Source organism: Solanum tuberosum, unplaced genomic scaffold (assembly GCF_000226075.1).
Source record: "Solanum tuberosum cultivar DM 1-3 516 R44 unplaced genomic scaffold, SolTub_3.0 scf00034, whole genome shotgun sequence".
Lineage (NCBI taxonomy): Eukaryota > Viridiplantae > Streptophyta > Magnoliopsida > Solanales > Solanaceae > Solanum > Solanum tuberosum.
This window is the reverse complement of record NW_006238962.1, coordinates 1,979,304-1,992,515: the sequence shown is the minus strand read 5'-3', so window position 1 is coordinate 1,992,515 and position 13,212 is coordinate 1,979,304. Positions and strand designations below refer to the sequence as shown.

At 34.2% G+C, this 13,212-nt stretch overlaps 4 protein-coding genes across 15 annotated transcripts; 2 read left to right on the top strand and 2 right to left on the bottom strand.

The window, feature by feature from the left end:
* Positions 1-274: 274 nt before the first annotated feature.
* Positions 275-4,059, top strand: LOC102603682 (DPH4 homolog). Of its 6 annotated transcripts, none has more exons than XM_015306625.1 (3): positions 325-548; positions 2,548-2,634; positions 3,317-4,059. In XM_015306625.1, exon 3 carries the CDS (start codon positions 3,344-3,346, stop codon positions 3,890-3,892), a length of 549 nt encoding a protein of 182 aa, XP_015162111.1. In that variant the 5' UTR covers positions 325-548; positions 2,548-2,634; positions 3,317-3,343; the 3' UTR covers positions 3,893-4,059. The 6 variants fall into 6 exon arrangements, with proteins under 6 accessions (XP_006342618.1, XP_015162111.1, XP_015162110.1 ...); XM_015306624.1 differs by having other exon boundaries at positions 2,396-2,634; XM_015306622.1 differs by having other exon boundaries at positions 1,565-2,634.
* Positions 4,060-4,411: 352 nt separating this feature from the next.
* On the top strand, positions 4,412-5,899 carry LOC102603124 (uncharacterized). 3 transcript variants are annotated; one of them, XR_001472874.1, is made up of 2 exons: positions 4,412-5,120; positions 5,198-5,899. XR_001472874.1 is itself a non-coding variant. In XM_006342555.2 (2 exons), the coding sequence occupies exons 1-2, from the start codon at positions 4,944-4,946 to the stop codon at positions 5,642-5,644; spliced, it is 603 nt and encodes a 200-aa protein (XP_006342617.1). In that variant the 5' UTR covers positions 4,412-4,943; the 3' UTR covers positions 5,645-5,899. The 3 variants fall into 3 exon arrangements, 2 of the variants coding, with proteins under 2 accessions (XP_006342617.1, XP_006342616.1); XM_006342555.2 differs by having other exon boundaries at positions 4,412-5,102; positions 5,201-5,899; XM_006342554.2 differs by having other exon boundaries at positions 4,412-5,102.
* A 134-nt stretch (positions 5,900-6,033) lies between these two features.
* LOC102602567 (succinate dehydrogenase subunit 5, mitochondrial-like) lies at positions 6,034-9,392 on the bottom strand. Of its 5 annotated transcripts, none has more exons than XM_015306621.1 (5): positions 9,107-9,392; positions 7,914-8,224; positions 7,650-7,835; positions 7,454-7,535; positions 6,034-6,334 (listed from the first exon to the last, which is right to left on the bottom strand). In XM_015306621.1, exons 1-4 carry the CDS (start codon positions 9,252-9,254, stop codon positions 7,497-7,499), a joined length of 684 nt encoding a protein of 227 aa, XP_015162107.1. In that variant the 5' UTR covers positions 9,255-9,392; the 3' UTR covers positions 6,034-6,334; positions 7,454-7,496. The 5 variants fall into 5 exon arrangements, with proteins under 5 accessions (XP_015162107.1, XP_006342615.1, XP_015162106.1 ...); XM_006342553.2 differs by having other exon boundaries at positions 9,104-9,370; XM_015306620.1 differs by having other exon boundaries at positions 7,459-7,535; positions 9,104-9,370.
* Positions 9,393-10,399: 1,007 nt separating this feature from the next.
* On the bottom strand, positions 10,400-11,444 carry LOC102602233 (probable carboxylesterase 2). Its single transcript, XM_006342551.2, has one exon. The coding sequence runs from the start codon at positions 11,394-11,396 to the stop codon at positions 10,431-10,433; it is 966 nt and encodes a 321-aa protein (XP_006342613.1). The 5' UTR covers positions 11,397-11,444; the 3' UTR covers positions 10,400-10,430.
* Positions 11,445-13,212: the final 1,768 nt, after the last annotated feature.

Genomic DNA, 13,212 nt, shown 5'->3' with positions numbered 1-13,212 from the left:
TTTTTATATTTAAAAATTGCGTAAAAATACTATAAATCATGATAATTGACAACATAAAATATTTCAAAAATGTTGTATGTGGGTAGTCTTATTATGCCTTAAATAGCGTCAAAGAAAGTATAGGTTTGTGATAAAAAAACTTATTCCTTTATCCACACAAACAATCGCTTCAAAAACTAGGTTATTAGCCCCAAAACATACCATTTATATTATTGGGCCCGTGCATAGCACGGGCAACATTATCTAGTATATATAAAATGTAAACTTATGAGTCAACTTCTATATCAATTAAAATAAAAATCGCAATTTAAAATCCTAAATTAATTTTTCGAAAGAATTTGAGATTTGAAATCGAGACGGCACGAAAGTTAGATGCGGGCCTGCATATTAGGCATGAATTACAAGCCCAAATTGTATCGCGATGTGGAAACCAAACACAAGTTATACGAAAAAAAACAATAAGCGGCAAAAATTGCAGAATATTGTTCTACTATTATTTCAAAGATTCAATCTTTTAAGAAGAAAAATTCTAGAGTTTCTTCAGCAAGGTAATTTCTTGATTTTTGTTCCTTTTTTGTTTGCTCAATTGTAATGATTAAATGGGTATTATTGGGTAAATTCTCAAGCTACAAACACTTTTTTTTAATTTGGGGATTGAGCTAATCAATTAAGAGATTTTCACCATTGTTGAGTTGGTAAAGAAGAAGCTTTAGGCAATGAATTGGTTGAGAAATGTGGAATTTATTATGAGTATGAGTTGTAGAACCAAATTGTTAGCCTAAATGGGTTATTTTGGGATTGTATGGATATGTATGTATATACATAATATAGTGATAACGAAGTCCAGATTGGTATTTGTAGATTATGTGTTGTTGAATACTTGGAGAACTTGGAGAAGTAATTTTGAGCTAAAGTTTTATGGTAAGTTAAGGCTTACTTGCTAAAGGAGAAATTTTTAGTAAAATCCATGCCCTCTACGTGTTTGATGAAATTGCTAACAGAAGACTTTTATGACCTAAGTACTTGTGGGAGCTAGTGAATGGATAGTTTAAGACGTTGTTACTCGATATAAGCTTAGAATAAGAAAATAATGTAAGTACATGTAATATATGTCGTCTTATTTGACTAGTGTGTTACTTGGCTTAGCTTTTTATGACTACTTGTTATGTGGAATTGTTTGCAACATTTATGTTCAGTTCGTGCTTTTTTTACCGCTACCTTGGTGACTCGAACCCACAACCTTAAGGTTGAAGGTGGAGGGTGCTTACCACCTGTGCCTCTTGTTCTAGACTCAGATGAGAGAGCTAGCTGACCTACCCTTGTGTGAGTGTCACGGAGGCCAGGGTTAGCTACCCCATGCTTGTAGGGACTTAATTGAGTCTTCCTGCTTATCTTCCTTTTTTTGTGATGTGTCTTCCTGTTTATCATATTTTTCATAAGTTGGTCAATTACTTTATGAACACTGAGGATAGAAAACGTAAGTTAACAGTAAAGTCTGTAGCACATAGCTTCTGCTGACCTTTCTCCAGTTGATACCTGATTATTTCCCTGCAAGTGTTCTCAGGTGCTTAGAGTGATTTCCCGTGGCAATTAAATATAAGCATTGTTCTGCAAGCAGACTGCTTGCAAATCAAACACTCTATCCTGGTGGGAATATGTTCTTTCTTCTCCTTGGTGTTATAGAAAGAAGCCGTTTTAGCTTAAATGTTATAACATAGTGGGGTGAAAATGTTTCTGGGTTACAGTTGTGATACTAGATATGTCACTCTTATTTCTTGTCCTTGCACGTACTGAAGTTCAGACACTGACAGATGCAAATTATAAGCAGAAAAAGATTAACTGCTAAGTGAAAAAAAAAATGGGATATACACCATTGACTATGTGTTCATAAATTGAGGTGGCCATTTTGGAATTCTACTGGCAAAAGAAGTGACTCACTGATTGGGAGGCTGATCGCAACATTGGCTGCAGGCAGTGTTGTAGGAGGAAGAAGATTTATGTGAGACTATAATCTTGTGTAAACAAGGAATGATAGTCTCTACTTTTACATGTTAAGTTTTGCATCTTGAGAGGATCGAACTAGGTGCCATTAGTTTTGTCACTGATAGGCATTATTGACCAGTTAACTCTCTAGGATGATGAAAAGAGGTAAAGGAGTTATCACAGCAATTTATGTCCATCGTAGTTTATTCTTAAACTTAAGGAATTCAAGATTTGAAAGGATGAGGGATCTATATACTGTACGGCTCCGTTGATAACTTTCTGGATCTTTTTTCCATGATTGTTGAGTCCTTCTCTAGATCCTTTACTTCAAATTCTGAAATTGTAGCTTACGGGCAAATAAGTCTAGTATTTTAAGATGGCCACTGAAGACGCAGAACATTTACTTTTGCAGGGCCATCTGAAAGGCAATTGATTCTGATGTCAGCCATGAACCTCTCCCAATCTGATTTGCAATGTCTATGTTGCTTAGTGTTTCACTTTTCTGTACCTCGCTTGTGTTTCGTCTGTGCATTTTCCATTGATGATTGTTGTCTTTTCATGCAGACCATAAGTGAAGGGAAACACTTTAGGATCAGCATGTGCTAACTAGAATTTGTCTAATGTCATTTCTGTTGTAACTTAGAGAAACAGGTTTGGTAACTTAAGTGTTTTGTCTCTTTCTGTGATAAATGGGCTTTCTTTTCTAGCAATGGCTTATATTTACTAACATTAAGGACCCAGGATGCACAGCGTATAGGATCAAGGCAGACAACATATACCGCTAGTTAACCCTCAGACGCTTAAGCATCCTACTGGCATCACTCTCGGCTGACCCTGTTTTATTATCCTTATGCAGAGGGGGGAGCTATCGAAAGTCTTGCAAGCCACCTCCTACACTAAGCTTAGCGAGCTAGAAGCTAAAGTGAAATTTTTTTTGGCATCTTTTAGCTTTGACCCTTAGAGTTTCCTAACCTGCTGACAGCCTGGCAAAGAGAGTCATTATTTGTATTACATCTTCGAATAAAAAGAGAGGGCTTTCCTCTTATCACTGGAGGGGAGAGGGGATCTGGGGTGGGTGGCAAGGAGCAAGTCGAGTGATAGGGCATATTGAAGGATTCAAGTCCTGCAGCCTCAATTACAAGAATGATCCCAAATTGCATAAGAATAGACTTATCTTTTTGTTATATTCTTTTGAACTTTGTTAAGAAGTCTTTTGTACACACATCTTCTTGATACTTGTCCAGAAAAAAAATGGAAGAAAGAAAGAAAGGAACTGAACTTTATTCAAGATTCCACTCCTAATTTCATATTTTTTCTTGGTGTTTATTTGCAGTAAAGATTTTTCACGACATAGGGAGCCATGATTTCAAGTAGCAACTTGTTTCATAAAACCCACTATGAGATCCTAGGTGTGACGGAAGATGCAAATTTGGAAGAAGTCCGTAAAGCCTATCGTTCAGCCATACTTTGTTTTCATCCAGACAAGCAACAAAATGCATCAGAAACATCTAATTCTGAATGTCTGACAGAGAACAAATTTTTGGAGATACAGAGAGCCTGGGAAACCATTGGCAACCCCAGGTCACGTGCACTTTATGACGCTGAATTGCTTACTTTGAGACAGGATGCAGCAATATCTGAAGATGTCAGCTTAGATGACCTTACAGTTCAAGATTCTGGTGATATTATAGAGCTTTCTTATCCTTGTAGATGTGGTGACTACTATTTCATCGATTCGTTTGAGTTGGCAGACACGGGTTGTTCAATATCAAGAGACGGGGAAATGGTATCTTTGCTAACGTCTAAATCGTTGCCAACATCTGTTGTGCTTCCCTGTGGATCTTGCTCTCTTAAAGTCCGCTTACTGATCAATGGTGATTCTAGGCTTCCCATAGATGTTCACTTGTAATTGTAACTGTTTTGGAGACACAATTCTCTATGATATTTTTGCTCAAATTGTTGGAAATTGAAATGACAACAAAAAAAACAGAAAGTACGAAATTTGTTTAGTCTTTTTTTTCCTTGGTTACTAATTCTAAAATGGTTTGTTGGCCACATGACAGGGCTATTTTTTCATTTGTTTGTATCCAAATGCACCTTGTATTTGAGTACTAAAATGCAATTTATATGCATGTTCAATATCTTGATTTTGATATAGGATGCATATAGTCTAAACCGTGAAGACAGGATTGTAGGAGAGCAATACAAACATCGTGCTGCTAGGGCAAGCAATCTGAATGATGCACCCTAGATGACGAAAGTTAATCATACGCTCTGACTCGAATAGCACGAGGCACGTGGAATCCTATGTGAATAGCTGAAAGCATCACTATCTTAAGCTTTGACCCAAGTAGCATGGGGCATGTGGAATTGCGTGTATAAACAGCACTTTTTAGCTCTCTTCAGATTTTCACGTGTTACGGACCCGTTTACCTTTTTTCAACTCTTTTCATTTCCTGAGGGGAAAAGTTATCAAAAGTGGGCATTCTGGAAAGGAAAGGAGAAGGCCATATTGACTTTTAACCAAACCAACATTTTTGCTCAAAGTCACTTTATAGTCTCGTGACCATCTTTCAGTCAAGAAATATGAATGGACCTGCTACTGCAAGTGGTCATTATTTGGTACACTGTCCTCTTTTCCCCCTTAACTTTAGGCTGAAGTGAAAGCAAATTCACCACAAATTTAGCATCTTGCTCATGACTAAGAAACACCAAGTTTACTTGTATGCAATAAGAAATTCAGAAGTCCATTGCTTTAGCTTCAGAAAATACCGTACAGGTTCCTTTAGCTCAAGTCTTCACCTTAAAAAGATTAAAGCCCTCATATTTTCAAGATAGAAAGCCACTTTCAAGCAGAAATTTCAAATGGGAAATCAGAAGATAGATGACTAACAAGTTCGGTTTGCGGAACTTTTCACCTGCAACTCTCATCAAGAAATATCAGCAACACTTCTAAAAACATGAGCTTTTCTCTTAATCAAGAGTCACCAAATCATTCTAAGAGATTCAAATTACTTGTCTCAACTGTCAAGGATGCTTTTGCAAACTGCCATTCTTTCAGGAAAAGATCAAATTCAAGTCCAGAAGAAGATGATCCGATTTGTGACTACGATGATGAAGTACTCACTTAAAGCCATGTAATTCTTCCAAGTTCAATGCTATTAACTGCTGATTTTCTCATATTTTTCTGAAAACTGTTTCGCGGTTTTATCAGCAGGTATTTGTATCAGCAGTGATAAGTCAATACATGGAGTTGAAATGCAGAAGAAAGACAGCCATCACAACTGACAAGTTTACCTGGGCTTTCTCTCCAACAACAGGAGATTTCTTCATCTCTGCAAGACTAAGACAAAAAGAGGAAGATCAAGAAACAGAAGAAAGGGAAGATTTTTACTCTGTTGCTAGTAGTCTTTCTCCCTGCTCCAATGTTACAAGCTTTGAGGCATTTGTCACAGCTAAGACGGTCTTTTCTCGATCATCAAGCTTAGAAAGTATTGACTTCCAGGATCTCAGGAGGCATTCTGTTATCCAAGAATTATCTGACTGTGAAGGATGGCCATTTGGTCTATACCGAAAAGCCTTGTTACTTCCACCTTTGCCAAAATCACCATCTGATTCTTGGTCATGGCGTAAGAGTGCTAGAATGGTTAAGATGCACTGATAGTTAGCATTTCAAATCAATTACCTCTATTCTGCGAAGCAATTTTACATTTTCCCTTGCGAAAGGATGCTTGATCTTATGGTTATGTATGAAGCATGAACTATGTTCTTCAATAATGGCTACAATCTTTGCATAACTCAGCTTCTTGATATAGTTCACATGTTCAAAAAGTCCCTTTTCTTGTCTCACACTTCTCAACCGGCATACTTTTAGAATAATTATCCACACTAGTGTCAATCAAAGATGTGCATAGATTCAGTATTTCAGTTTGTTCAATTGAACACAAAAGAGATAAAAGTGAACTGACTACTACCACACAGTGCCATGTCCAATAATCAATCAAGAAAAATTAAATCACTGCACCAAATTCATCAGTAAACCGGAATCAATTGACATGAAACACTCTCATTCTGAATACTCAGGAAACGGTCTCCTTGAAGAAGTTATTAGAATTAGTATCAACTATATATTGCTGCTATCACATTATAAAACTTGCGAAAGAAGAGTGCAATTTAACGGATCACATCGATATCATCCTGTATTATCTAAAACTTCCTTCTCTTTTTCCAGGAAAATGTTACGTAAGTGACTTAAAGGCGAAAAAACTTCTGACTTTCAGCGATCATTGAAGGCTTATGCTCTTTGCTCAACATAGGAACCAGCCAGTCCTGAAGTCCCAAGTACTGTAACCTGGAGTAAGAAAGCCAGAAATCACTATGAGAAAACAAATACTGATAAAAAGTAATTGATAAAGAAATGAACATTGGACATAACTCAAACCAAAACGCTAGCTTAAGAGATGAGGATTGCTCATTACCATATAAACAGACTGACTTCCTAAAACTCACTGATATGAGACGCATGACCAGGACTAAACATCTGAAGTGCTGGCAATATAAAATGGGGGCCTAATATGGGTGAAACAATGAATTGGGATAGGGCCGATGCTGATACCATGAATAAAAAATGGACATTGGGCCTAACTCAATCCCAAAAACGCTCAAAAGATGAGAATTGTCCAAGACCATATAAAGCGACCAAATTTCCTAAGCCTACTGATGTGGGACTCTTAACAGTAATTTCTTTAAGAGATCCCATAACGTCTATTGTATTTTGTAGAAACATTCTCATTAGTGGTACTCGAGGAAGTATGATTTTGTATTTGAAACATCTCTTGCAAGAAAGTGTAAAAAATTAAAAATTACAACCACATTAGTTTATTTCCATTTAAAAAGGGTAGTCCGGTGGAAAAAGCATTCCGCGTTCATGCAAGGTGCCGGGATGGACAGCACCCCAGGGGTGTAATGTAGATAGCCTACCCTAATGCAAGCATTAATGAGAACTTCCACAGCTCAAACCCGTGACCTATTGGTCACACGGAAACAACTTTACCATTGCTCCAAGGCTCCCCTTCAATTAGTTTATTTCCATTAGAATGGTAAATTTTGTATCACAACAAAATGCTTAATGTTTTCTACATAAAAAAGTTATAATCTGGTAAAAATAAGTTTTTGGCCAGGGTCCAGGAATTGCAGAACTAGTTACAACAGTGAAATGCAACACAAATCTGGAACGTTTTGAAAAATGAATGGTCAGTAGACTAAGCGCAACAACAATAAAGAAATTAATTTTCCAGAAGAAACTGAACCCCACTCTATCAAAATATAATCTCATGTTGGCAGAGGTTTCTAAACTAATTATTGGATAGTAACTTTGTACGCAGAACATAATTTGAAGGCGCAGAGGATGAATCATACTGAATAAAATCAATTTTTTGAAACAAACCAAAAGGAAAATGAAAAGGATTACTTGACCACAAATTTAGAAGAACTATTTGACTTTCTTAAATTACTCAGGGTGTCCTCTCCTCTCCCTCTGCCACTTTAATGCCCTAATACAAGAGAAAAGTAATTCGGGTTGCAGATATCGCTTGTGATGAAATCATAACCTATTCATAGAAAAACTGAAATATGAGGAACCAACTTTGCTGAAATGTAGATTGTACCTTTCCCCATTCAGAATCAAGGCCACTGCATCTCATTTTCAAGTGTATCATCTTTGTCCCTAGTTCCATCTCCACTTTCTTCTTCAAGTATACCTCTTCTAACCCAAAAGCACTCAAGTAGGTGTTGTAACGTTGAAGTATTGTTTGGAATGCTTCAGAGAATTCTTTTGACATAGGCTTCACATTCTGCAACAATATAAATAATTGAACAGCAAGAACTTTGAGAAAATATGAATGAAGTCCCTAGTTTTAAACTCCACTTACCTCACCACTTAAACCAATCGCGTCATCCATCTCCATTTTCAGAGATGTGAGAATCCCTGTGAACTCCTCCACTGCCTCTGCTGCACGGAAAACATTAATCAAGGCTTCCTGACCAGCTTTGTCATCAGTACTTTTTGTCAATGCATTCTCTGCATCACCAACAACTGCATTGGGGAGCTCATCCCAGCTTGCAGCCATCAAGTCCTTAAAAGCTCGTTTGATCTCCAGATCTTCTATGTCAGGCATGTGGGCCACATCCTCACTAAACGAACGTGTGCTTCCTATTGCAGTTGTCAAAGGATGTCGCAATTCTAGAGTGTAGAAAAATCCATTTAGTTTCGCATTATTGAAGTAAGATCCCAAAAATCAAAAGCAGTACCATCTATCTCCACACGTGATCATTAAGCTGCTTCATGATTTGCAGATACAGAACTTGTGAAGGAAAAAGTAATCATTGAGGACCTTTCTACTCAATTAAAATCCTAAATAGTTTGTAGTAACCCTCAATCTAAGTAATGTTCTCCATAATCCAACCAAGGAGCCAGCACTAGTACATTTACACATGCCCATACTGATCACAGGGTGAGTAAAACGAAACATTTACCAAAACCATGCTCACTACCAAGACTATGTTTTTGCAGTGGGCCAATGTCATGCTCCGAAATTCATTTGTGGTTTTCGCAGTGGGACAATACTATTGCAGAAATTCATTTGCCTTAGAAACTAGTAAAAACTACCTTCTTTATTATATAAGCTCAATTAGCACTCGTAGTAGGCAAGAATATGCCTGCTGCAATCAGAACAAGTTTTGGTTATGCCACTAGTCATGATCAGCTATATGAATCCTCAACATCCATTTGGACATGTCTCAATCTCAAACAAGTCTGATCAGCTACTATATGAATCCTCAAAATCCACTTAGACTATAAATTCAACTTCTCTACTAACAAGACATTTCCAATTTGAGCAGAATAAAAATATGATCTTTCAAATTGGGTATGTCCAAAAACATGGGAATATTAGCAAAATCACAGTAAATATATGAAAAACATATGAAAATGCAAGTAACACGAAAAGGGGTTCTAGGAGAAGCTGAAAAATACAATCTTTTAAATTGGGTATGTCCAAGAACATGGGAATATAAGCAAAATCAAACTAAATATACGAAAAACAGATGAAAATGGTAGTACCACGAAAAGGGGTTCTAGGAGAAGCTGAAAAATGAAGGTCCCGATGGGAGTGGTGGTTGACGGCGGCAGCTGCGGCGGCGGAAACCGAGAAAGCTGAAGATCTGCGACATACAGAACGATAGAGTGATTGTATCAGTTTCAATTTCTGCATTTTATGGCAAGTTTTTGCTTTGCTTGATGATCAGATTGAAAATTTCAAGAGTCCCAATGAACTTAACAACTCCTCTCAAGTTTTGTAGTCACTCACCCCCCTTTTGATTTGTCACCCTTTTTGTTTTAGCAAAATCAATTTGAGTAATTTTCGAAATTTATATATTTGATAATGGTACAAAAAATATTATAATTAAATTTTTTTTTATAAAATGCATTTTAAGTATTGATCAAAATAAAAATAAAACATGACAAGTAAAAAAGGAACAAAGAGAATATCAACTTGTAAATAAAATGAGTTAAAAACAATTTCATATTGATTTTGCTAATTTTCGAAATTTACATAATTGAGAATGGTATAAAAAATATTATAATTAAAATCTTTTTTATAAAATACATTTTAAGTATTGATCAAAATAAAAATAAAGCATGACAAGTAAAAAAGGAACAAAGAAAATATCAGCTTGTAAATAAAATGAGTTAAAAATAATTTCATATTGTCAATTAAGAAAATCACAAAATAGAAATTGTTAGTAGTAGATTATGATTTATAGTAGTATTTTCCAGGTAAGTTATAAATATGTAATTATTATCTATCAATGTTCGAATAAATAGAAGTTTTTTTTGTTTACTATAAAATTCAAATGTGATATCTGACAGTTTTTCATCAATCATCACAATATCGACTATTAAATCATGTTTTTAGGTGTCTAAAAGAACGACAATTGTTTATGACTATTTTTTTTTTATATAGAAAGACCCTTTGATTCTAACAAAATGAATCAATTTTACAAATATATAAGATGATTAAAATGAGAATGAATGAAATATGAACCATTAGCATAATTAATATGAGATCTTAGGTTATAACCTCTTTTTTTTAATTTTTATTTTGAGATAAGGGGGTGCTTCAAAAATAGAGCAATCGAAGAAAAACTATGTCACGTGTATTTTGTCATACTCTACTATTTAAACATGTCAATAACTTCTTCTTTTTGTAGGTTTGAATTGTTAGGTAGAAAATAACATATTTAATGTATTTAGTAAAAGAAGATTGTGCTAAAATAATACAAAAATTAAAAATTAAAACAATTTAAGTTGTTCAAGCATAAACTAACTAGAGATATTACATAAATGACATGTTATACTTCATAAATCCATTAGAAAAAAATAATAATTAAAAGGCTAATACATTGAAGAAATGGGCCAAATTCTTCATCAAATCTTTGGACTCTTGAGAGTCCAAATCATGCAAATGAAATACATGGTCCTCTCCTTGTGTTTCATGGATCTCAACCATACCCATCCAGCCGCTCCGGCCCAACGCTTCATAATAGGCCCGCCCTCTATCCTTCAAAATATCTTTTTCCGCCACACAAATCAAGACTCTACGACATCCCAGGCTCATTAAACCTGGTGCACCTTTCGCAATCGGATTAACCCTCGGGTCATCATTATTTGGATTCGACGGACACACAAACGACCACATTCGATCCACACCCGCCTTCTTATCAGGGTACAAACCTTCCGACCCGATTGGATCCGACCCCCAAAAATACGGGTGGATTAAAGCAACACCAAGAATATCAACCATAAGCTCCGGGTCAACACTTCCAGCATTCATAGCCATATTATGCGCTATGTTAGCGCCCGCGCTATCACCAGACAAGAAAACACGTGCGAAATTCGCATGTTCATTCAGCCACGGCTCAGGACCATCGCCATTACAATGGGCGAAAACCCATTGTAGCACTTGCCATGAATCTTCATATGCAACATGTACAGGGTGTTCAGGGGGCCTTCTATAATGAACTGAAATCGCGATAACTCGCGATTCAGACACAAGGGTATTAAGATAATTATGATAGAGTGATGAAGAGGGAGTGAACATACAAAATCCTCCACCATGAAAATAAATAACAAGTGGTAATTTTTGGTTATTACAATTAATTGGGAGATACATACGAACATAAACTTCAGAATTAGGGACTATATTTGAAATATCTTTTGATGAAACTCCAATATGAGAATCAATACCTGGAGGAATTGCATCAATACCCAAAAGTCTCTCAACATGGCCATTTTTGTAAACTTTAAGATATGGTAAGAACTCATAATCAAGCTCTAAATTGCTTGAAGTCATTTAAATTTTAGCCTTAAATGAAGTACAGTACTTGGATTTTTTTTCTTTTCTTGAAATATATGTATTTATATTATGCTCAAATTCATTATCTTTGTGATATCTATTGAACATTTTATAACCACAAGTTTGTTATGCATATATGTTGTACTTAAAGATAAGGTGAAATATTAGCTTTTTGTATGCTTTTTAATTGTTGAAAGTAATTTTTAAGTGTTGGAAAAAGTTAATTTTACGTGTTCGAAAGGAATGATAACTTTTTAAATTTGAAAATTATTTGATTCAGTCTTTTCATTTTAATCTTAATGATGTGTTTTTACTACTAAATGAATGTTATTAAACTACTACTATTACTACTAATAGTTTGAACTTCAAGATATAGTGTCACTGAATTTTGAATTGGAAAAATTGAACGTTAGGACACGATATTTCTAAAACTTGAACTTTATGATAATTAAACTTCAATCATTATGAAATTTTGAAGTTTGCATTGAAAAAATAATTATACTCCAATCATTATGAAATTTTGAACTGAAAATCTGAACTTAGCAACATAATATCTTGAAATTATTAACTCAAAGTTAAATTCAAAACACAATATCTTAAAGTTTTAAATTGAAAAATTAAACTTCAAAATACATTATCATAAAGTATTAGGTATGACTAATAATTTATAAATAATATCTTCCTTCCAAATATTAGGAATATATATATATATATATATATATATAAACGCGTTATATATTAGACTTATTCTTTTCACATGGTTTGTTGTGTCAATATCCCTTAATTTTGTGCATGACAGCATGAGCACTTATCTATTAAAAAATAATTATTATTAATAAAGAAACTTTTGCTCTCTTTTTTTTCTTATTTATTTTTTGTTGTGTTAATTTCACAATGTCTATATGTCACCGACAGTTCTATTTAGTTTTAAGAAAATTGATTTAAAAAGAATGATATTTAATATTGAAACAATTTTAATTAAATTTAACTTTTTCTATTATCTTTAAATATATATGTTTATAGTCACAAAAATATCATAACATGCACATTTTGAATCACAAATTTTAATTCTTTTAAAAAAAATAAAAAAAATAATCCTACCTATTCCAATACTACTAACTAAATATTAATTCTTGTATAACTATGAATTTATTACTAGTGCTAGAAAGTATATTACTAACCAAACTAAAGTATAAGCTATGTTGAACTTATACGTTTCCGATGTAATGAGATGGTTGTGATTTCTTTGCTCTTAATTAGAGATTTTCGACTTGAATTCCTGAGGAAGAAAAATATCTCGTTGGGAGCATTGCTCCTAGAAATGCTCCATGTAATTATTAAATTTCGATTAATCGAGCATCCATACAAATATCAAACACCAACTAAAAGTAGAAAAAAAATTGTTTTAAATTTTATGCAAGATTTAAATTAGCAACCAAACAAAGTACTAATTAATAATGCTGAATTTTTTTGGTAAAGATTAATACACCTTATACACCCAACTAAGGTGGTCCAAATAGGTTTAAATTGCATTCGATTTTGCAAGTTTGATTTGAATATTTTTTTATTTTTTTATTTTGAGTTGCTTCTTCTTCTTACAAAAATTGAAGTACCAAATTCAATATACAATTAGAAATCCAAAAGTTAAAAAACTTAAATGCAGAATTTATCCACCATCTAAAAATACAAACCGAAAATCTAAAAAACTGAATTTCAATTATTATTATTATTATTTTCGAAACTAAGTAGGAATATAATTAATTAATTAATTAGGATGTATTTAGTATGAAGGAAAATATTTAGGTAAACAAGT